Source organism: Peromyscus eremicus, chromosome X (genome assembly GCF_949786415.1).
Source record: "Peromyscus eremicus chromosome X, PerEre_H2_v1, whole genome shotgun sequence".
NCBI classification, from domain to species: domain Eukaryota; kingdom Metazoa; phylum Chordata; class Mammalia; order Rodentia; family Cricetidae; genus Peromyscus; species Peromyscus eremicus.
In genome coordinates, this window is record NC_081439.1 from 66954508 (window position 1) to 66978871 (window position 24364).

At 34.8% G+C, this 24364-nt stretch overlaps 1 protein-coding gene across 1 annotated transcript in view; it reads left to right on the forward strand.

Annotated features, from left to right (window-relative positions):
• Dach2 (dachshund family transcription factor 2) overlaps positions 1-24364 on the forward strand; it is a 470654-nt gene that overhangs the window by 220841 nt on the left and 225449 nt on the right. The window contains exon 3 of the mRNA XM_059251490.1: positions 6428-6540. Coding sequence (XP_059107473.1) covers positions 6428-6540 — 113 coding nt within the window. The remainder of the gene's footprint in view (positions 1-6427; positions 6541-24364) is intronic.

The following is a 24364-nucleotide window of genomic DNA, read 5'->3' on the forward strand; positions in this document are numbered from 1 at the left end:
TGATTCCCAGTTTTACCTAAGCACCGTTTTATAAGAGTTATCATAGTGACCCCTTTTTAGTTCAGAACATGAACCACTTCATTTATGATAAATGTTAAATGCTCTTTTTGCATGTATGACTTTTGCTCAGTTGCTGAGTTGGTTGCTGTTGCTTTTAAGATAGACTGGACTACAATCTAGTGCAATGGTTAGACAACTGATCGGTTTGCTGTCACTGAGAAAAGAGAGATTCAGGTTGCTGTGCAGTCAGAGTTTGTTTTTCTTCGTAAATACAAAAATAATCACCTAGACTTTAACTATCATTGGCATCTTTAAAGCACTGTAATAAATGTCAAACCTCAAATATTATTATTAAACCATGATTCAATTGAAATTCTTTTATTTTATTTATTGATTTTTGTTTTGATTTTTGTATTAAGAAAAAAAATTATTCATTTTGCGTAATAATCAAAGATCCCTCTCTTCCTTCCTCCTGCCCCTCCAGCCCACCCCTCCCAACCCATCCCCCATTCCCTCCTACAATAAGGTAAGGCCTCCCATGGGAGGTACATTTAGTAGAGACAGTTCCAAGCCCCTCCCCCTGCATCAAGGCATTGCAAGGTGTCCCATCATAGATAGTGGGATTTAAAAAGCCAGCTCATGCACTATTGATGGATTCTGATCCTACTGCCAGGGAGCCCCTTAAGCAGATCAAGCTATACCACTTTCTCCCTATACAGAGGGCTCAGTCCAGTCCCATTTAGGCTCCACAGCTGTTGATCTAAATTTCTTGATGATACATCTAGTATCCACTTATGAGTGAGTACATACCATGTTTGTCCTTCTTTTAAATGTTTTTTAATTCATTTTACATACCAACCATAGATACCCCTCTCATTCCCTCCACCCTCACTCCCCCCATCCCAGCCCACCCCCATCCCTTCCTCCAAAAGGGTAAGGCCTCCCATGGGGAGTCAGCAAAGCCTAGTATATTCAGTTGAGGCAGAACCAAGTCCCTCCCCCCTGCATCAAGGGTGAACAAGGCATCCCACCATAGGTAATGGGCTCCTAAAAGCCAGCTCATGCACCAGGCATAGAACCTGATCTCACTGTCAGGGTCACCTCAAACAGACCAAGCTACTCAACTGTCTCCTGTATGCAGAGGGCCTATGATCTAAATTTCGTGAGTTCCCAAGAGATTGATTCAGTTGTCTGTGTAGATTTCTTCATTATGATTTTGGCCCCCTTGCTTATATAATCCCTCTTCCCTCTCTTAGACTGGACTCCCAGAGCTCAGCCTGGTGTTTGGCTGTGGTTCTCTGCCATTAAAAATCCCAGCACTCGGGAGGCAGAGCCAGGCGGATCTCTGTGAGTTCAAGGCCAGCCTGGGCTACCAAGTGAGTTCCAGGAAAGGCGCAAAACTACACAGAGAAACCCTGCCTCGAAAAACCGGAAAAAAAAAAATCTTAGTCTTCCAGCAAAAAAGATACTGATTTTGTTTAACAAACACACAGGAAATCATTAAGTGCTTTCATAAGAAGGTGGACAGCACCTTCAAAGTTACTGTGATTTTTTGTTTTGGAACATTTAATGTGAGACAAAATGTTACACATTCATGGTACTGTCTGAACGGACTTTAAATATCAATAATTCTAAAAAATGAAGAGTGAGCCTTGCATCATTGCTTACAGTTCTTCTTTAAGAAATTCAGTTGCAGCGGGCTTGCATGCTGCTAGTTTAAAACATCCTTAACTGTTAGTAAGTGTATCTTTGGCTGTGTTCTTAGTTGGTCACAGAATGCTATGTTTGTTTCTTTAAGGAATAGTATAAAAAGTTTACTGACAAAGATGATATAACATGATTCTTTATGAAATTAACTACTGCCTATACAATTTATATTAAATAATTTAAAGGCTTATGGGATCACTAATTTATTAGTTTTATTTTTCAAATTTAGGACAAAGAAATAATTTGCTTTCCCCAGTTGCTTACTCATTGATTTATAAATGGATGGTTGCATGAAATAAAAAAAATCTAACAGGGAAGTTTCATAATCTTAATGCTGAAAGCATCAGCTACAATGTACATTACACCTAGAAATAGATATGGCACAGAAAGTCTCTTATTGTTACTAGAAGACATTGAACTTCTCCCTTGGAGAGTTGCTAACTTTACAAAGTTTGTAAGTTGAATGTGCATTTGGTTCAATTACAGAAGTATGAAGTGCCATTATAATTTATCCAATTTTTCCCCTTTTAATCTCAGGTTATTGAGTTGCTAGTTCATTTCTGCTAAACAGTTTTATCAAATGAAGAAGAAAACCATATTAGGCTAAATTACATAAAATTATGGACTAAGATAAAATCAGGAGACTTAAATAATTTAAATCTATGTAATCTTTAAATGCTATAGGTAGTATTACTTCTATAGAACAGAATCTTTTAATAGTTTTAGCTAAATAATTTGTGAAAATCATTGCTATTTTATGGGGTTATTTAACATGTTTCTTAGCAGCTTCTTTTTATAGTAATAAGGGTGACATACCAGCAGAGCTATTTTTGTAGGAACTTTAAAGAGGGGTGGTGTTTCATTTTGCAGAGTACAAATAACCTTGTAATTAAACTGAAACAAATAATTGCCAAGAAGCAATTATCATTCAATTAAAGAGTAATTACATGGTTATTTGTGCCCTGTAACATAAAGCATTACTGAGATCAGTAATGCAATCAATATTTTAGTGGAAACAGGATGCTGTAATGATGGACCTTTCAACCTATGCTGATTAAATTGTCATCCGAATAACAGTTTACTAGTTAAATCACCACATGTTTATTTGTCTTGATTAATATGTAAATATCTGCCTGATGATAATAAAGTTCTTAAAGATAAGAAGCTTTACAGGGTCATCTACCAAGATGTGTGATCTTTCCCAACTTTTACACAATTCTACATAGTCCTTCATCATTTTCTCAGGATTATCGTGGAAATGAAATGTAGGATTTTAGAACCATTAATGCCTTCTTATATATGATAACTCAGTCTTAAACTATCAATAATATTACTTCTATTGCATATTTTTAGAAATTTACTAATTATGAATTATTTTCACTAACAATTCGAATTAATTTAATCTAGGTGCTTAAAGCTTGGAAAAAATATTAAAGCCAATGATATCTGTGTGGGATTTTTGTTCAGACACATTTGAACATGTTTATAAAGAAATATTATATCACCATCCTCATTGAAGAGTCAATAAAAATTTAAATAATAGTGCAAACATATATTCATGTCACTAGAATACACATTTTCAAAGACAGAATCTGTTCCATGTTCTCACAATATACCAATAGAAAAACATATAATCATAACAAATAATCTTTCCTTTCAAGCTTATATTTTAACCTGTGTACCACTGATACCTAGCACTACCCTAGGCAGTAGATACCTAGCACGTATTTGTTTGCTGGTTGACTGAACAAGTGATATTGTTACATATATATGTGACTGCAGGAACATTTAGCCATTAATTAGGCCTTTAAGCATCTTGCATCTCTCAGAGCATAGTTCAGTGACCTCTACCATACCCTTCTTTAACATTATATATAGTCAGATTTGAGTAGATTTTGCTCTGGAGCTTATATAATAGCATTAGAGTACAGGATATGAAATAAAATGATGATCTGATGAATAAATGATGGAAATAGCTCTCTGTTCATGTTATTAAGTAGAACAAACAATCTAAAGAATATTTGGAAACTGCAGAAACCGAGACATAAATATTTCCCACCTGTCAATTAATGGGTTTAATTAACCATTTACTGGGCATCCTGTATGCTACAAACCATGAGTATTGCTTATGATTCAGTGACATTTACCTCTAGATATTTATATGCCTTCATGGAGCTCACTCTCCAGTTTGTGTGACTCACAATTAATCATATTAATATAAATTAGAATTTAGAAGTATACAAGAATGGAGAATATGATCCCCTGGAGTTTATATCCATGTGTATTAGATGTGACATAAGGCATGAATTCTCCAGTACCCATCTAAATTTTAGAATTCAACATGAAACCACTAAACCAAGAATCTTCTAGTATCTTTTAACTTATTTGAAAAGAATTATTTTTAATAAGGAGGATTCATGTCCATGCATCATGCACACCCATGATTGTGCGCACACACACACACACACAAAAAAAAAAAAACAAACCCAAAAAAACAAAACCCTAGTTAAACTAGATAGCTTTCAAAGTCATCTGTTAATATTTGGATGTCATATGGCTCCTGATATGGAATTTGAAAGGGTATCAGGCTTCGTACTTCTGCAGCAGACAGTGTGAGGAGTGATTATTATGAGGATGGAGGAAGCACCGAAACACACAGGAAAAGTACAAAGAGTGGGCATGTGGATTTAAATAGGAGGCTTGAGCTCTGAGCAATACAGGATACAATAAAGCACTTAGAATGTTTAGATTTGATGACTATTATTTAAAAAAATAATTTATCTTCATTAAGTGACTATATACCTTGATAAATATTTTTATCTGATCCTGGGCCCCTAAATGATATTTGAAGTAAATAGTATGTTTCCCTTTCAGCACCCTTGGAAGATCTAAGAAGACATAAGATGGGCAAGGGCAAACAGGGCCACGAGACTGAATTAAATAAAATAAATCATTACCCAGAATTGAATAGAAAGTAAAAGAGAGAATGTTTACAAAATTGAAACAGTAAATAAGAAAATCAATTTTTCTTTCTAGAATGATATACAATATTGATGTATAATGGCAAAAAATAATGCGAGCACAATTTGTGAAAAAAATGAGCTTGGTAATAGTACCTCTGTTTAAAGTTGCTAGAAGTTGTCCTCATTGAAAAGCAGAGTTTGTATTACACTGATGGGGCACTTTACTACTGCAAAGTTGATAGAATGTAGTTTAACATACCTCTTTTTGAATCAGAAGTCATTTTTGGAAAAGTTGTTTACCTGAACATCATACATTTTTTAATGATCACTTTATTTAACATAGTATTTTTTCAAAAGTCCTTTTATTCTTCTATATGAAATGCATTTCTATTAAAAGGCAGCAAAGCGACTTATACAAGCTTAAAAGTATGATGTAAAATATGGGGCTTGCAAGATGATTCAGTAGATAAAAAGCACTTGCTGCTAAAACTAAGGACCTGAGTTCGATCTCCAGGACCCACATGGTAAAAGGAGAGAAGTGACTCCCACAAGTTGTCCTCTGACCTCATTCATGCTGTGACATGTACCACTGCAACAGAAATGAATAAATAAATTTAATAGAATAAAATATATAGTAACTTAAGAATGACTTTATTCAAATATTCTGTGGTTCATAGATCTGCATATTGTGGCACCCTCCAAATGATTTTAGTATACTATATCAGGGAATGAAATAGTGAAAACAGATATGCATATTTTTATTTTCTGCGATTGTAATTTATTTTTCTCCCCCAAGCCTTTGTACTCATGATTGAACTTGGGACTGTATGCATGTAAAGCAGGCTTTCTATCATTCAGATACACTCACAGCTTCTGAAATGGTCATTTCTGAACTTTTTTTTTTTTAAAATAGACTTAAGAATGTGTAAATGCAATAGTTTAGGTTAATACTTCAAGTTTTGATTCATCTGGAATATATGGGCAGTGAAAATGGGACTTTATGGGTTTAAAACAAAGAGCACACAAAGTTGGGTGGATATGGAAGGGGAAGTGGTAGGGGAGGAGTGAACATGATACATTATATAACATTTTCAATGGACCAATAAAAATGTGTGAATAAATATTTGATTTGAGAAAAAGACAATGTACATGGCAAATTTTCTTAGTTATAGCCAATCCAAAAGAGGCAGAACTAAAATGATGTAGGCAAATTTTCTTAGTTATAGCCAATCCAAAAGAGGCAGAACTAAAATGATGTACTTGGAATGAGTTTCCTTTGTTCCTCATGGGTTTGCAGTAGCTGCAAAAATGATAATAAACATTATGGTTTATTTTACTTCTCACAGGTCTTTACACCTTTCCTCTGGTATGTTGAGTAGAGTCTTATTCTGTACAATTTTGTGTAGTCTGAATTCTGTGACTTACCGTCTGAGGCCTTAGTTGCAAATATTGATACCAGGGATCACATAGCTTTAAGGACAAGAAGTAACTTAGGAATTCTTCACAACAGGTGGTTTGTGTTGCAAAGTACTGGCTTATTAATGAAATCTAAACTGCAAATTGATCCTTGGTGGCTTTAATATTAGCCATAGGTACATTGTAAAATTTATTGTAAAATGTTGGTATTTCTTATTAACCCATGACAGTGCATAGTCTCTACTCTAAAGTTCTATTTATTCTTAACAATTAAATAAGACCTAGAAAGCAAATGTATCAAGTAATGTTACTGAGTTTTACCTTTGTTTGTTTTCCAACAGTTCCAGACCTGGCAGGCCTCCTAAGCGTTCTCTGGGAGTGTTGCAAGACAATGCCCGCCTTCTGCCCCATGCAGTCCCAGGCCTCTTATCACCAGGACTTATCACTCCAACAGGTAATGCGATCCATCTGATGATCAGCCTTGTCTCTTCTTACTACCCAAAGTTTGAAACAAACTAATATTGATGTAAGTGCCTTGTCCTTCAAAGCTTTTCACACTCTCCTAGAGACTGCATTATTGAATATTTTTGAGTATTCAGGCAAACACGATTCTGTAAAAAAAAAAAAAATCAATGACACAAAGTAAATGGATATGATTTTCTAAATGGCATATCCTTATAAGAAATCTCTTTCTATGTGTATATTGTGTGCTGGGAGAAAAGATGTGGAATGAATAAATTTGCATCATGTGAAACCTTCCTGTGAGATGCTTACCTTATATAGCCCACCAATATTGGTTTTGTCTCTTGTGAGCATCTGTGTATACTGTCAAAGTTACTATACCAGCTTAAGAAGGTGGAAAGAAAATGCATCCTCTGAAGAACAATAGTATATTAGTAGTAACATTGTGGGTGATCATTACCCTGAATAATTTTTTTTTAAAACTTTGAAGTAAACTACTAATAATGCTAATTTTATAAATTATCATTGAACCCCTTTGATACTCCAAAAGTGCCCATGAGAAAAAAAAACTCGAAAAATTAGCCTAATCATTCTCTAATAGAAAACAAAAATGTTTAAAACTATACCAAGAAAAACAAATTTAATGAAATACATTATCTATCTATCTATTTATCTATCTATCTATCATCTATATCTATCATCTATCAATAACAAAGTTATAAAGCACTTACTTTGTTTGGATTTTAATACCTTAGAAAAGGGACAAATATATGAGTAGTGGTCTTGGTCATCTTAGAATTAAAAAGAAAAGATATAATAATATAATAAAAATCATATTAGAGCATAATAGTTACCATAATGCAACTTTAAAGTGGCATAAACTCAAAAAGATAGAAGCAAATATATCAATTTGGTAAACTGGGTAATGATCATAAAGATTGACTCTTTACATCTGTGTTTTGTAGACTTAGTGTTGGAGGTGGAGAATCAGGGGATGACACTCCAGGCATAGAGAAGCTCAGAAGAGTTGAGAAAGTGCTTATTGTCACAGGGGGAATAGCAAAGCAATTAAGGAGAATAAAGCAGAGATTTGAGGTGGAAGGCTTCTAACTGATGTGTTTTGAATAGAAAATTAAGAAAATAATTGACAGTTGATGAAAGTAGCATTTTATTTACGATGTTAAGCAATTTCTCTTTTCCTATGGACCAGACATTTCAAAACTCTACTTTTTTTCTTTTCTTTTCTTTTCTTTTTTTCTTTTCTTTTCTTTTCTCTTTTCTTCTTTTTTTGTGGCTTACATGAAAATGTGCAAAGAGTTCAGGCTTCACACTTATGTCTCAGAGTCTCATGTGTTCTATGTATACCATTTTATTTTTTGTTAAAATGTTTTACTATTAAATGGACCATCACTAAAGAACCGAGTATATGTTTTAAAATCAGTTGGTGTGGAGGGTAGATAAAATGAAACTAATGGTACAAAGGATGAACAGTTGTTTCCATTGTAGAGAGATATACTAAGCATCTGAATGAAGACACATTCAGTTCAGTGGAAAATAAGTTCCAAAGTGATATATTAATAAGAATTTGTTATTTGATAATGACTGAATGTAGATGTGGAGCTAGTAGAGTAAGATGATTAATGTTCAGTTTGGGCAATAGGTTGGATGATGGTGTCATTGGCTAAGAAAGAATTTAGGAATATATTCATGCTTTGGGAAAATGATAGTAACTTTGAGGACTTAAAATATTTATAAATAATATAATATATATGCAAATTCTTATATTAATAAAAGTTGTCTTGTACATATAGCCACATACAGAAGATAAAATAGTTTCTGGACTATAGCTTGATATTCAACAAATAATCTCTATTTGGATTTCTAAAATACATTAAGTATGCCTGAAAGCAGTACTATATAAATTATCTAGTCTGATTGCAGATTTTTAGACAATTTGGAGATAAAAAAAATGATTTTAAAGTACCTTGAAGCTAATCCACTGTTGAGTAAATATTAGTAGCTTATCTATTTTGGGGAAAGCTCTAATGCATATTAAGTTCCTATGGTGCTAAATGTTTCATATACACTTCATTTCATCTTTTTTTTTTTTTTTCTTTTTTTGGTTTTTCGAGACAGGGTTTCTCTGTGTAGCTTTGCGCCTTTCCTGGAACTCACTTGGTAGCCCAGGCTGGCCTCGAACTCACAGAGATCCGCCTGGCTCTGCCTCCCGAGTGCTGGGATTAAAGGCGTGCGCCACCACCGCCCGGCTCAATTCATCTTTCTAATAATCTTATGGACATTGCCTTCTTTCAAGTGTGGCTCTGTGACCTTAAAATCAACCTATAAAGTAAGTGAGTAGCAGAGTTGTGTTTAAACCCAAGCCTTTTAAAATTCTAGAGATCCAAAGTTCTTTGGCATATATTATTTACCTTCTGTGTGATAATGGAGCCTCCAAGTTTTATTGGAAAATTATGTTTTCTCCCTACAATTCTATTGTCCTTGGCTTATGCCTAGAGTGGGATGACGGAAGTCTCAGGGCATGAATATGGAAACACAAAAGAAAGCTGTAGAGCACACAAATAGGAAAATACAGTTCAGAGGAAGATCAAGGAATCTTCAGACTTCCAGAGGGATATGCTTTTATTTTGTATAATATTTTTAAAATATTCATATGCCTAAGAATATTTTTCTTCTATAGGCAAATGTTAGAAAAAATGTTTTACAAGGTCAATTACAAATAATTTTGGGATTATATTTTATTTTGAATTATATAAACCATTTTCTCTTTCACTAGGATTGGTAAATGTTATAGAATCAGCTTTTAACTTTACTATCAGTAAATTTCATGTTTGAACATATCTACCCAGCTTAAATATCATAAAATTGATATTAAAGTATTTTTGAAAAATTCAGATGATTTTTATTTTTCATTTGACTTTTGATTTTATTTTTGAGATTATACTATAATTACATCATTTCTCCTTTCCCTTTTCTCCCTCCAAACTCTCTCATATACCGTTCCTTGCTCTCTTTCAAATTCATGTCCTCTCTTTTCTTAAATTGTTGTTATATCTGTGTGTGTATGTGTGAGTGTGTATGTATTGCTTTCTTTCATAATCATTGTCTCTCTTTTTATTAATTGTTGTCACACACACACATCTTACTCAGCCTATGTAATGTAACAAGTATTTATGTTTTCATGGCTGAACATTTTGGTATTGGATAACCAACTGGTGTGCTCTTCCCTGGAGAAGACTATTTCTCCTCCTCTCAACATTCTTTAGTTGCCTGTGGATTTTTGTGTAGGTTTGAGACCTGTTGGACTTTCCCAGTCCACATTCAGATATCTATGGTTGTTGCCCTTGTTCAGCTCATGTGCTAAGCAGTCATGTTGGTGAGACCTTATAGGTGTAGCCTCTGACATTATCAGGAAATACAATTTCACAGCATACTCTCTGATACTCTAGCTCTTAGAGTCTTTTTTTTTTTTTTTTTTTTTTTTGGTTTTATGAGACAGGGTTTCTCTGTGTAGTTTTGGTGCCTGTCCTGGATCTCACTCTGTAGACCAGGCTGGCCTCAAAGTCACAGAGATCCGCCTGCCTCTGCCTCCCGAGTGCTGGGATTAAAGGTGTGCACCGTGGCTGCCCGGCTCTTACAGTCTTTCTACCCCTTCTACTATAACATTCCTTGAGCCTTAGGTGCAATAATGTTTTGTAGTTATATCCATTGGGACTGGGCTCCACAAATCAGCATCTTAATTGCTTGTAGTTTCTTTGATATTAGTGTGGTTATTAAATTTTCCTTCCACTACTCTCTGATCTCTTTTAAATATTGTGAAATACTTTCTTGTTTCTGGTTCTTTTATCTCTAAATATTTTTTATTTCGATACAACATTATATATCCATGTACAAATTTACACACAATTGAAATGTTATTTATTTTTACCTACTGCTTTGGTGTCATATGTTGCTAGCAGTATTTTAAGCTCTGCTATGTTTACTTCGGGAACAGATTTTGTATTGTGTTTATTTGTATTATTATTTTCTAAATTTATAACATTAAACTGCATTTTAAAATACATGCAAGAATGATAATTATAATCATGTCTGTTTTCAGATATTGTAATTTTTAGTCATTTTCATTTAAGTTTGTATAAAGTAGTTACATAATAGGAATATTTGTAAAAAAATAAGAACTTTTTAAGACATCATTATTAGATTTAATTTACTTAAAATAGTTTTTGGACTTCGCTTGGCATATAAATCTTTAACTATGGGTGTAATGCAAGACAAGTTGTACTTCTTTGCATAATATGACATAATATTGTCTATTGTATGTGAATTTCTTTTATTTCTATGATTTGTACTTTTCTTTTAATTTAAGGATGCTTATTTCCTCTGGGTTATATTTCCCATAAATAAGAAAGTTGATTAATTTAAACTTTAACTTGTTCAGATTTTATAATAATTTAGGTAATGACTATGCTGAGGTGTCTCTTACTAATAAAAATATCTTATTTAATTTACCAAATTGAATATTTAAAATAATTTTTGTGTGTGAGAGAAAATGTATATAGACATAGTACAGTGCTTGGAGTTTAGCTGGGCACTCTGACATGCACCTGCAGTTTCAATATTTGAGATGCGAGGGACAAATTTTGCCATGCGTTTGAGGCCAGCTTGGGGTACAGAGTGACTATCTTGCCACCTTACACTATGTAAAGAGAGTCTTTTAAAATATACTTGAAATGGAAAGTACTATGTACCTAAAATCATTTTAGCAAAATATTTAATAAAAATTGTCATCATATAATTACTGAATATTGGTCTTTGTGCGTGAACATAGAATCCAAGGTCTATTCTTTTTTATATTATTTTATTACTTTTTTAACCAGAAAAAATATTATTTGCTTCTTTTTAAAGTTAATGTCTCATACAATACATCCCAACCACACCCTCCCTTCCCTTCTCTCTTCCCAGTTCCCCCTGTCACCTCTCTTCCTCCCCCAGATTCACTGCTCATCCATTTCCCATTAGAAAAGAGCAGGCCTCCCAGGGATACCAACAGACATATCATAACAAGATGCAATAAAACTAGGCACAAACCCTCATTTCAAGGCTGAATGAGACAATACGGTAGGAGGAAAAGGGTCTCAAGAGCAGATAAAACAGTCAGAGACATCCCAACTCCCATTGTTAGTAGTCCCACACATCCCCAAGCTAAACAACTACAACATATATGCAGAGGACCTAGCACAACCCCGTGTATGCTCTGTGATTGCTGCTTCAGTCTCTGTGAGCCCCTATGAGCTCTGGTTATTTGATTCTGTGGTCCATGTTCTCCTGATATCTCCTACTCTTATGGCTCCTATAAAACTTCATCCTCCCTCTTCTGCAGGTTTCCCTGAGCTCCAACTAATGTTTGGCTGTGGGTGTCTATATGCTTCCATTGGCTGCTGGATGAAGACTCTCTGATGATGACTGGACTAGTAACTGATCTAGGAGTAAAGCAGAATATCATTAGGGATCATGTTTAGTTCTAACCTAGGTCTCTGAGCCATCCTGCTTCAGATTCCTGGCCATCCAGGTAGTGTCAGACATAGGATCTTTTTCCTGGAGTGGGCCTCAAGTAAGACCAGTCACTGTTTGCCCATTCTCACAAGTTCTGAGCCACCGTTGTTCCAGCACATCTTGTAGGAAGGACAGGTTGTAAGTCAAAGTTTTTGTATCTGGGTTGGTGTTCTAGTCCCACTACTGGAAGCCTTCCTTGATTACAGAAGATGGCCTGTTCAGACTACATAGCCTCCATTACTAGGAGTCTTCACTAGGATCACCCTCATAGATTTCAGGGAGTTTTCCACATTGCTGCACAAATACCCCCTCCCCCAAATTCCAGTAGTCTCTCCCACACTCTCTCCCTCCTTTCCTTTGTCCCCTACCTGATCACTCCTGTTCCCATCCCCACCATTCTCCAGTCCACCTACAAAATCTGTTCTATTTTCTCTTCCCAGGGAGATTCCTGTGCACCAACCCCCCAGCCCTCCTTGTTACTTAGTCTCTCTGAGTCTGTGGATTATAGCATGGCTATCCTTTACTTTATAGCTAATATCCACTTATACGTTAGGACATACCATGTTTGTCTTTCTGGATCTGGGTTACCTCACTCAGGATGATTTTTTTTTCTAGTTCCATCCATTTGCCTGAAATTTCCATTTATTTTTTTTAAAATGCTAAGTTATACTCCATTGTGTAAATGTACCACATTTTCTTTATCCTTTCTTTGGTTGAAGGACATTTAGGTTGTTTCCAGTTTCTGGCTATTATGAATAAAGCTGCTATGAACATAGTTGAGCAAGTGTCCTTGTGGTAGGATGGAGCATCCTTTGTGTATATGCCCAAGAGTGGTATAACTGGGTCTTGAGGTAGATTGATTCCCAATTTTCTGAGAAAGTGACATATTGATTTCCAAAATGGCTATGCAATTTTTACTCCCACCAGCAATGGAGGAGTGTTCTTCTTGCTCCACATCCTCATCAGAATGAGCTGTCACTTGTGTTTTGGATCTTAGCCATTCTGACAGGTGTAAGATGGAATCTCAGTGTCATGAATGAGGATGTTAAAAATTTCTTTTAAGTGTTTCCCTGCTATTTGAGATTCCTCTGTTGAAAATTCTGTTTAGATTTGTACCCCATTTTTAATTGGATTAATTGGTTTGCTGATGTCTAGTTTTTTGAGTTCTTTTTATGTTTTGGATATAAGCCTTCTATAAGATGTGGAGTTGGTGAAAACCTTTTCGAATTCTGTAGGCTGCCATTTTCTCCTTTTCATTGTGTCCTTTGCCTCACAGAAGCTTTTCAGTTTCATGAGATCCCATTTATTAACTGTTGATCTTAGTGTCTGTGCTGTCAGTGCTCTGCTTAGGAAGTTGTCACCTGTGCTGATGAGTTCAAGGCTGTTCCTCACTTTCTTTTCTGTCAGGTTCAGTGTGTCTGGTTTTATATTGAGGTTTTTGATCCACTTGGACTTGAGTTTTGTGCAGGGTGATGAGTATGGAAATATTTGTATTTTCCATATTCAACCATCCAGTGTGACCAGCACCATTTTTTGAAGATGCTGTCTTTTTTTCCAGTGTGTATTTTTGTGTTCTTTATCAAAACTCAGGTGTCTATAGGTGTGTTGATTTATGTTTGGATCTTCAATTTTATTCCATTCATCAACCTGTCTCTTTTTATGCCAATGCCATGCAGTTTTTTGTTACTATAGCTCTATTTTCTTTAAAACAGTGGCATATATTCATTTACGTGATATACCTATGTAAACATAGAAAATATAGATATGGTGTCAAAACAGATATAGATAAATAGAAATACATAGGTCTATATGATTTTATTTCATTGAACATATATCTATTAAATGATTTGTTCTATATTAAACAGTGTAAGAAAGCATAAAAAATGCTACCATTTATTTTGTGAGCTATTGTTTTCTCAAATTCCACTTTGACATTTTCCCTAGTCATCTTTTTTTATTTTTTTATTTTACAATACAATTCGGTTCTACATATCAGCCACAGATTCCCTTGTTCTCCCCCCTCCCGCCCCTCTCTCCTTCCCCCCAGCCCCCCCCCATTCCCACCTCCTGCAGGGCAAAGCCTCCCCCGAGTACTGAGATCAACCTGGTAGACTCAGTCCAGGCAGGTCCAGTCCCCTCCTCCCAGGCCGAGCCAAGCGTCCCTGCATGAGCCTCAGGTTTCAAACATCCAACTCATGGAATGAGCACAGGACCCGGTCCCACCGCCTGGATGCCTCCCAAACAGATCAAGCCAATCAACTGTCTCACCCATTCAGAGGGCCTGATCCAGTTGGGGGCCCCTCAGCCATTGGTTCATAGTTTATGTGTTTCCATTCGTTTGGCTATTTGTCCCTGTGCTTTATCCAACCTTGGTTTCAACAATTCTCGCTCATATAAACCCTACTCTTTCTCGCTAATTAGACTCCCGGAGCTCCACCCGGGGCCTAGCCATCGATCTCTGCATCCAGATCCCTCAGTAGTTGGATGGGGTTTCTAGCACGACAATTAGGGTGTTTGGCCATCCCATCACCAGAGTAGGTCAGTTCGGGCTGTCTCTTGACCATTGCCAGCAGTCTATTGTGGGGGTATCTTTGTGGATTTCTGTGGGCCTCTCTAGCACTTTGCTTCTTCCTATTCTCATGTGTTCTTCATTTACCATGGTCTCCTATTCCTTGTTCTCCCTCTCTGTTGTTGATCCAGCTGGGATGTCCCGCTCCCCCAAGCTCTCTTTCCCTCGACCCTCGCCCTTCATTACCCCAACTCAAGTCCAGGCTGAAAGACACAGGGATCGCCCAGTGACGGAGAAATGGATGAGATCTACATGAACACCCTAGTCATCTTTGAATGATGACGTTAAACTGCATTTTAGTTTCATGTAATTGAACTACTTATATTATCACATTATATATATATACATATACATATACATATATATATATATATATATATATATATATATATACTCTTACTCTTATATAATCCATATTTCAATCCCCAGACAGAGGATCCATACAAATAACATATTTTTCTAAACAAGAATTGTGATGTACAAGAATAAAAAAGAAGTCCAATCTTTTAAATTGACTTTTGCATTTCTTGATCTTTGTAACTTTCAATTTCCTGGAAGATGACTACTCCTTTCTTCACCGATTATGAAGTCTTTCAAAAAGACAGATGTGGAAACATGCCTGAGAGAGATTTACACTGACAACTTACAAGGAAGTAATAAAGTGATTTTGATGGAATTCTTATATTCACTCCTGAAATGGTGGTCGAATATTTAGTTTGTTTTGTTTTTTGCCATCTTGATATATTGTGACAAAATATTTATTGAACATCAGCTGCCATCCAAATCTCCATGGAATTAATTCTACAAAGAACTATGCCTACAATAGTGAATTCAACTCACATGAGAAGAATTATGACTAGCTTTGATAGTATGGTGCCATTTTCATTTTCTAGTTAGCCTGATTACATCACTGGAATGAATATTTTTTTCACACTCATTAAATTTTGAAGCTAAGAAACAGTCATAAAGATACATCTCATACTATCCTGAATATTAGAAGAAAAGTGTAAACACAATCTAAGCAAATCAAACCAATATTTTTGATGTGATGACTGATTTAAAGCAAGTATTTGTATTGGGTTTTTCAATAAGCAGTATTACAATTATGATAAACGTTATATAAGCACTAAATATTTTCCCTTATTTCACTGAATTTTCTTTGTATCTTGTGTGCTTGCAAAGAACCATTGTCCTAGCAAAAGCTAGACTTTCCAATTATGAATTTTTAAATAGTAATTGTATTCATTCCTTGACAACTTCATATAATGGATATTTTGGTCATATTCATTCTCTCCACTATCCCCTTCAGATGTCCTTTCATCATCTTGCCGACCAAACTTCATGTTCTCTCCTCCTTTTTTTTCAAGCTCATCAAATCCATTTGTGTTAGCCCGGGCATAGGAAATGCTCTGGAATGTGGTTAGTTTACTAAATGTCCCATCATTGAAGTAATCAAACTTTCCCTCTCCTATAAGCAACCAATTGCCAGTAACATTCCAGTTACTAGTGGGAGTTCATGCCTATATCCCTTTCTCTGTGCTAGAATTTTGTCTTGCTTAAGCCTGTACTGGTCTTAGTCATACTGTCTCAATCACTGTAAGTTTATATGTCTATCTGCCTTGTTTTGTCAGGAGAAGAGCTTCCTTGAAGTCAACTTCCTTGAGCTATCTCTGGTTCTATAATATTGGACATTTTTCTGTCTCTTCTTTCTCTTAGATCCTTGAGCTTTGAGAGAGACTTGTGATATAGCTATCTGGTTCAAGGCCAAGCACTCTGAAATATCCTACTTTGTATCATTACTGTAAGCCCCTTGAGCCACTCCAATGGCCAGGCCCTCCTCTGAGGACCTCTAACTGCCAGGTTCCCCCCAACAGAATACTGTAACTGTCCTAACTGCTAGACCCTGGCTCTACCCTGCAGAGCAAAAAGCCCAAACTCTGGACATGAAATCCCACCAATCTGCACCCTGGAAAGCTCCAACCTGAAAAGTTCCACCCCCTTCCAAAGAAGCTCTATATAACCCCTCTATCTGGTTCAGTTTGCTGCTGTTTCTTGCTCAAGCAGAGGTAGCCACCCTGCTGTTTTTTTTTCCCTCCCAATAAATTTCTGTGGGAATTTTGTTGTGTGGTACGACTTTGTGGTATTCCTTGGCTTCCAGCTGCCAGGATACCTTTCCATCCGAGCTGTAATGCTTACAATTGCCAGTTGTAGCTCTCTGTTTCAATTGCTGTCTCTCACAAAAAGTATGCTTCTCTTATAAGGACTGAAGAGTGCACTGATCAACAGGTATATCAATAGTTAATTAGGAGTCATTTTAAGGCTATGTCTATTTAACAGAATAAAAGTAGAAGCTTTTCTCATTTACAATGTCAGGTTTGGGTTCCACAACCCAAACCTATTATGTCTAAATACAATTAATGGTTGCTTTCATAAGATGTGTGCCACTATTGCACCAGTATATTTTGTAAAGAGGTCATTATTGTAGCTTTCAGGGCTTACAGTTGAGTAAGACTGATTAGGATTTTTGTCCCCTAGTAGTGTGTATAAGACCTTCCAGAACTATGAAATCTAGACAGTAAGGATGAAGCTTCCAGTTGAGTAGAGGTAGATTTCTCAATGAACTATGATTCAATTATATAGCATCTTAAGCAATAGTGTCTTACTGTCAAATTCTAGAGGATAATCAATAGCATTGTTGATAACCTGTAATATTTGTAATATTCTATGAGACAATACTGGCCAACAACTCAAAACAAGATAAACTATTACTGGTAGTGAGTTTTGTATTTAGTAGCATATGGTATCTCCTTGGGGGCATTGCACTCACTACAGTGTAATTTCATTTAAACTGTTTTTATATATGTATATATTTCAGCAATCTTCAATAATAGTTGATTTCCATATGGCTTTTCAAAAATGCCTTCAGTGTTAGTCTTCCCCATATTCTCTTCTTTATTCTGTCCTCCTATACCTCATCCATTTAATCCTTCTTGTTTTATTTTTTCCTTTTTCACTTTTGTAATACTGCATTCTATTTCCCATTCCCTGAAAGTTCCACCTGGTATTCCAAATGAAATGCATATATCTAAAGTTTAAAATATGTCTTTCAAAAATTATGGCAAACATGGATGTTTTCTTTTGGGGTTGGGCTCTCTCACTAAAGATGTTTGTTCCTAGTTCCATCCATTTGCTTATAAATTTTGTAATTTTGTTTTTCTTAATAACTCAATAGTATTCAACTGTATAAATGTACCATATCTTTATTGTCTATTCATTAATCTATGGGCATTTAGTTTTTTTTTCCATTTCCTGGATATTGTGAATAGAGAAGCATTGAACACAGATAAGCAAGTTTTTCTGTAGTGACGTACAGATTCTTTTGGAACTATTCCCAAAGATGATATAGCTGGTACTTATGATAGGTGTATTCTCAACCTTTTGAGGAATAGCCACACCAATTTTCATAGTGGTTGGACCAGTTTGCAAGCCCAACAACAGTAAGTGTTCCCATTTTCCCACATCTAGGCTAATATAAGTCATATATGTTTATATGGAGGGAGAAAACATTAATAAAATATTATAGAGATTATTGCTAATATGTTGCCACATAAGCATTATAATCTTCATCATCATCTAAGATGTGTTTAACTTCCAAATCTTCCCTCACTCTGCATCATAAATAAGCTGTGATTTTTTTTCCTATGAGGCACCCATGAAGAGGCAAAAATATTGTCAAAAGCTGAAAAATTTGGTATTTTACGTTAGAATATTATGCTATCTTTATAAAATTCACTGAGACAATAACAGAGACATGCACATTCACACACACACACACACACACACACACACACACACACACACACACACACTTTTTCCTTTTGGCCATCTTGACTGAGGCAAGATGAAATCCTCAAAATAGTTTTTATTTGCATTCCACTAATGGCTAAAGATTAAAAAAATGTGTATCAGCCATTTGTATTTCAACTTTGAGAACTCCTTTTTTCTTACTTCCCTGCTTCATTTATAATTATGTTGTTTATTTTGTTGAATTCTTTGTATATTCTAGAGACTAACAAATGTACGGTTGGTAGTTATTTTTTTTTTAATTCTATAGGCTATTCACTGGAGTGATGGTGTCCTTGGACATACAGAAGCATTTTAGCTTCACATTGTCCCATTTGTCAATTGCTGGTTTTAATGACTGTGCTATAAAAGTCCTGTTCTGGACGCCCTTTACTGTATGACCGAATTCAAGAGTATTCTCTATTTCTTCCTTCTAGTAGTTTCAGAGTATCAGGTTTTGTGTTTAATTGTGAATATTTAATTTAGTGTAGGATGTTGACAATAGTTTGAGTTTCTAGTTTATCTGCTCAATAACAGGCTCAAATATACCTGATTCATATTAAGGAGCTTATTATATTTGTTATTTTGTTTCTCAGTTTTCAATTTCTCTGTTAATCTCTCAGTGCATATTTATATGGGTAGCATAATATTTTAACCTAAAATACCAATTTTTAGGCTTTTGAAAATATTTTTGCCTTTTCATTGGTGGCTAATAGAACAAAAATCACAGCTTATTTCTGATGTAGAGTGTGGGAAGACTTGGAAATTAAATACATTTTAGATTATAATGATTATATGGCAACATAGTAACAATAATCTCTGTAATACTTTATAAACATTCTCACATTTGTTGTGTCCAATTTTATAAGAGACACACACAGACACACACACACACACAGACACATACACACTCACACACTCATACCTTAAGTTTACATTTAAAAAGAAGTGTTTTAAATTCTTATTTAATACTCTTAGACGTATTATGGGATTTGATATTTTTAATTATTATTACTTTGTGGCTAAAGATCTAACATGACTCTAACAGATTCTACCACTGAAGTCTATCCTATTTCTTGAGTTCACACTGTTATTATTTGTAAGTAATGAGTGAAGAAAATGAGTTTTCAAGAAGTTCAGGAACATTCCCTAAATCACTGAAATCCTAAGACATGGGGTACCTATTTCAAAGCCCAGACTTCTTTTATTATGAAGTTCAAATACCTTGAATGATCTCTTAAGAAAGAAAATGCACTTTGAAATTTTCAATTATAAAACCCCAGGGTCATACTGGAACTTCTTTTTCTTCTTCTTTCTTTCTTTCTTTTTCTTTCTTTCTTTCTTTCTTTCTTTCTTTCTTTCTTTCTTTCTTTCTTTCTTTCTTTCTTTCTTTCTTTCTTTCTTTCTTTCTTTCTCCTTCCTTCCTTCCTTCCTTCTTTCTTTCTTTCTTTCTTTCTATTAGGAGAAATCAAATATCTGTTGTTTCAGACTTAGGTCATCCTGGAAACAATATAGCTAATTAATTGCTAGTGATCATGTTCTTTATACTCAAACAATGTTGATTTAATTTTTGATGATTATTGTAGTGGGAGACAGTGCAGGATAGCTTGTATAAACTAGTTGATAATTGATACTGTGTGTAGATATATTTTTTCTTGCAAGATGCAAAAAAATATATATCTTCTGAATGTCTGAAACTACTTTTCACACAGAGAAAATTAACAGTTAAAATTGTTGTGTGTGGCAGTTTCTTGGGTGAATTACTTTAGTATAGATGGTTAATGAATTAATGATTAAGTTAATGAAAGCTACAAGTATTGCCAAAATCCAGTTGTCCCACTGCCATGCTACTCCACAGCAGTTTCCTCCCGTATTGAGAGGATCACTGATGCCTAAACACTGTCATTGTGGTGGGAATCCCACTGTGCTCTGCTTTCCATCTGGTTGATCCTGAAGCCACCCCCAAGTGAGAGATCACAGAAAAAAAAATCATAGTTGTATGCTAAGTCTGTGGGAATATAGAATGATGTTTTTGTCTCTAAGTACCAATTTTAGCTACTTCCCCCCACCATAAACATCTATATGAAATGAAATACACAATTCTTCACCTACTCTTTTCCTGTTATTCTGCCAGTGTCTTTTTTTATGGTGGTTTTCTTTTTTTCTAATCAATAAAGAATATGTTTAAAGATCATAATAAAGCTTGCTGTTGTATGAAACACTTGACATATAACAAGCTGCTTTGTTAAGTACTTTGATTTATTGGGCAAAGATGATGGCTGTACTGAAATAACTCACTATAATAAAACATGCCATTGGTTTTGTGATACAATCTTCTACATAGATGTTAAACAAAATGCATTGTTATTCATCCAACAAATCCTGCAGAACAAAATTTATTTTGTCATTTTGCATTAAAGGGATAAAAGGTAATAATATTTAACACTTATGGCTATCATTTGCATATTGGAAAATTATTAACAAAATCACCTTTGATACCTGGAAAATCCCTCTAAAATTCAGATTATGCAATATATCTTGTCTTCATTATTAATCAAAGATTAAGGTATAGGTGTTAGTTATTGTAGTGGCAGTGGTAAAAATTTTTGATATGTATTCTTGCAATGTGTATATTTTCAGTCATGTTTTAAACTCATTTAAATTTATATCCAATATAAGGCAAACTCTTGAAAGTTCTTACAGCGAAATATTTATTGTATAACACCTGCTGATTTGTAAAAATATTTTGTACCCATGCAAGGGTCAAAATGATACTCAAACACTGATATTAAAAATGTTATGAGTCAGTTGGTAGATTGCTTGCCATTCAAGCAAGAATATCTCAGTTCAGTCCCTAAATACAGGTTTACAGAAAGGCAAGCATTGTGATCTGTTCCTCGTATTGCAGCTCTGGTAAAGTAGAAAGAAGGGGAACCCTTATTTTGTTTGCTAGCCAGAAAATGAGTGAGAGAGACCATGCCTCAAAAAATAAAGTGTAGGGTGATTGATTGAGCAAGACATCCAACATTGATCTGTTGCCTCCACATATAAGTCCATACACATAACTAAGTCTACACATATGCACACAAATGCCATTAATACATGCTTCTTTTTTCTGTCTCAGAGTATTCTTATATAGTTCTCTCAATTTATATTTACACGTGCCAAAGGAGTGGTTTTTCTATTAATCCAGATTAGTAAATTCTACTTCTTACATGATAATACGAAGTAAAAAAATAAGTTCCTAGAGGTTTTCTTTGAGATAGAGTAATCCCATTTGATTTAGAACTCACTGTACAGCCCAAGCTAGCCCTAACCACATAAGTATTATATTATTATGTATCTCAGCCTAACAATGGCTAGAATAATAGTTACATATCACCTTGTTCAGTTATGTTTACTTAATTTTTGTGTTTTTGCAGATTTGAACTCAGGGCCTGTAGCATTCTTAACAAGAGATCGACCATGGAGCTACATTCCATATTTACACCTCTGCATTTATTATATAACAACTTTTAAGTGGAAGTTAAGCTCTGACTTATGTCTTATCTTTCTCCTCACTATGGATCCTCAACAGTGATTACATTTATCTATTTTTTCAAAGTATGTACTGTATTTACAGCATTTTCCACCCATTTCTCCCATGTCCTCACCCTCATTCTCTATCAAACTCTTGTCCTTTTCTTTAGCTTTTATTCTTATGTATATCCGTATATACAATTTGTGAGTCCATCTAGTGTTTTGTGTGTGTATGTGTGCATGCTTGTGCGTGTGCGTGTGTGTGTTTAGAGCTAATCACTTTGGATTGAATAATCTATCAGGGGACTTATCCCTGTAGAACACTGAATATCTCTCTCTGTAGCAGTTGAGAGCTTATAACTCTTCTTCTAGGGGTGTGACCTTGTGAGAGATCCCCCATCTCTATAAGAGCCAGATGAATGGGACACATGCTGTGAGACAGTATCTTCTAGACAAGACAGAGAAGGTACCATGAAATGTACACAATGTAATACCTAAACAGACCTGCATAATGGGAAAAGTAGTTGACATTCCAATATTGATGATATATATTTTTATGTTTAGTAGTGCTACTTGTACAACTCAAGGACTAACAGAGAAGAATTTAAATGAAAGAAAACCCAGTGCCTTAGATGCAGCTCTATAAAGTTATCTAAAAAAAACTATAATAAATGCAATTGAAATGGACTATGTAGAATAGTTCTGAGTATTAAACTTATGTCAGGGTAAGAAAAGAGGGTAAGGTTTTCATAGAATGCCAATAATATGTGAAAAATCAATTTATAATAACAATTTAAATTAGATGAAAATTTGAAATTGTGAGTGATTGCCTATATATGATTGTTTGAGAAAGAGAGAGGGTATTTTTCTGTTGTTATGACAAAAATACATGACAGAACAAAAAGTAGAAGAAGAGTATATTTTGACTCATGGTTTCAGAGATTTCAACTCATGATTCTTTCTCATCACTGTTTGTGGCAGAATATCATGGTGGGAGAAGTGTGTGGAAATACAATAGGAACATTTCTTGTTTAACATGGAGTGAAGATGCAGAAAGGGTCCCAAGACAAGATACAGTATTCAAAGACACATACCTTATGATCTCCCTTTGTTTTTAACCCTTTCAATTATAAATTTTATCTATAAATTAATTTTTCTTCTCACATGTCAGCATATGTAGGTAAACATGTCCTACAGTGACTTGAATTATTTTTCACTTAAAATTTCTTCTACCAGTTATTTTAGACCTTCACTTTCAATTTCTGCCTTCCACAGGGCCTTGGACATGCAAATGTATCATTAAAGTACTTTGCAATTTCATAACAAAGGTCATCTTTAGTTTACTTTCAAATAACTCATTCTTCATTTCATTTTACAGCTCAGCAGAGTTTTCTTTACTATCCACATTACTTCCCAAATTTTAGTCATGGCCACCTATATAACCTAGATGATATTCCTAGAAACCTCACCAGAATCAATTTTAATGTTCTATTTATGACAATATGGGTATTTTACAGCTTCTCATTTCATTACCAAGTTTGATCTTTTCCTTTTTACCATTTGATCTGAATATTTGAGAGTGGGTAATTTACATGGAAATAAAAATTCTTTTGTTCAAAATACTGGGATCTTGAAAGTTCAGGATTTTGGGAATGTCCTTCAGAATTTTTTTTGTGCTTTTTTTTCTGTACTATCACAACCCAATATAAGAGGCATAGAGAAGGCAAGTGAGCAACCCCACAACTTCATGCAAATTTTATAATCTATAGTATTCTACTCATAGTCCAGATATCTCCCTTGGCTTGAACTCTTAATACTGTTGCATAATCTTAGGCTTCCAATATGTTCTTTTTATACTGTGACTCACTAAATGACTATAGTCTCCCAATATGAAGATAGATTTGAGCTAATTTTGAAGATCCAATAAAAGAGAGCATTTTAATGCTTAAGATCAAATGGATAATCACAAGACAAAAATCTCTGAAGGTTTTAGAGGGTTAATAAATTTACCAAAGACATAAGGTTGAGTACTTTAAGGGCATAGTGTAGTCATTGAAGTTGTTGAAATAATTTCCAGAAGCTATAGCTCTTTACTCATCATGTGTTTCATTTGATGTTGTCTTTTATTTATTTGAATTTTAAAAACAGCCATAATTAAATTTATTATTTGACAGTTTCTACATGTACACCACTTATTGTTTACTCTCAGCCTCTCTAATCTTCTTCCTACCCCCTACCTACCCCCCCCCACACAAGTATCTTTCCAAAATTTCATGTCTTTGTTTTGGGGATAAGATAAGTCAGGACCCTCTAT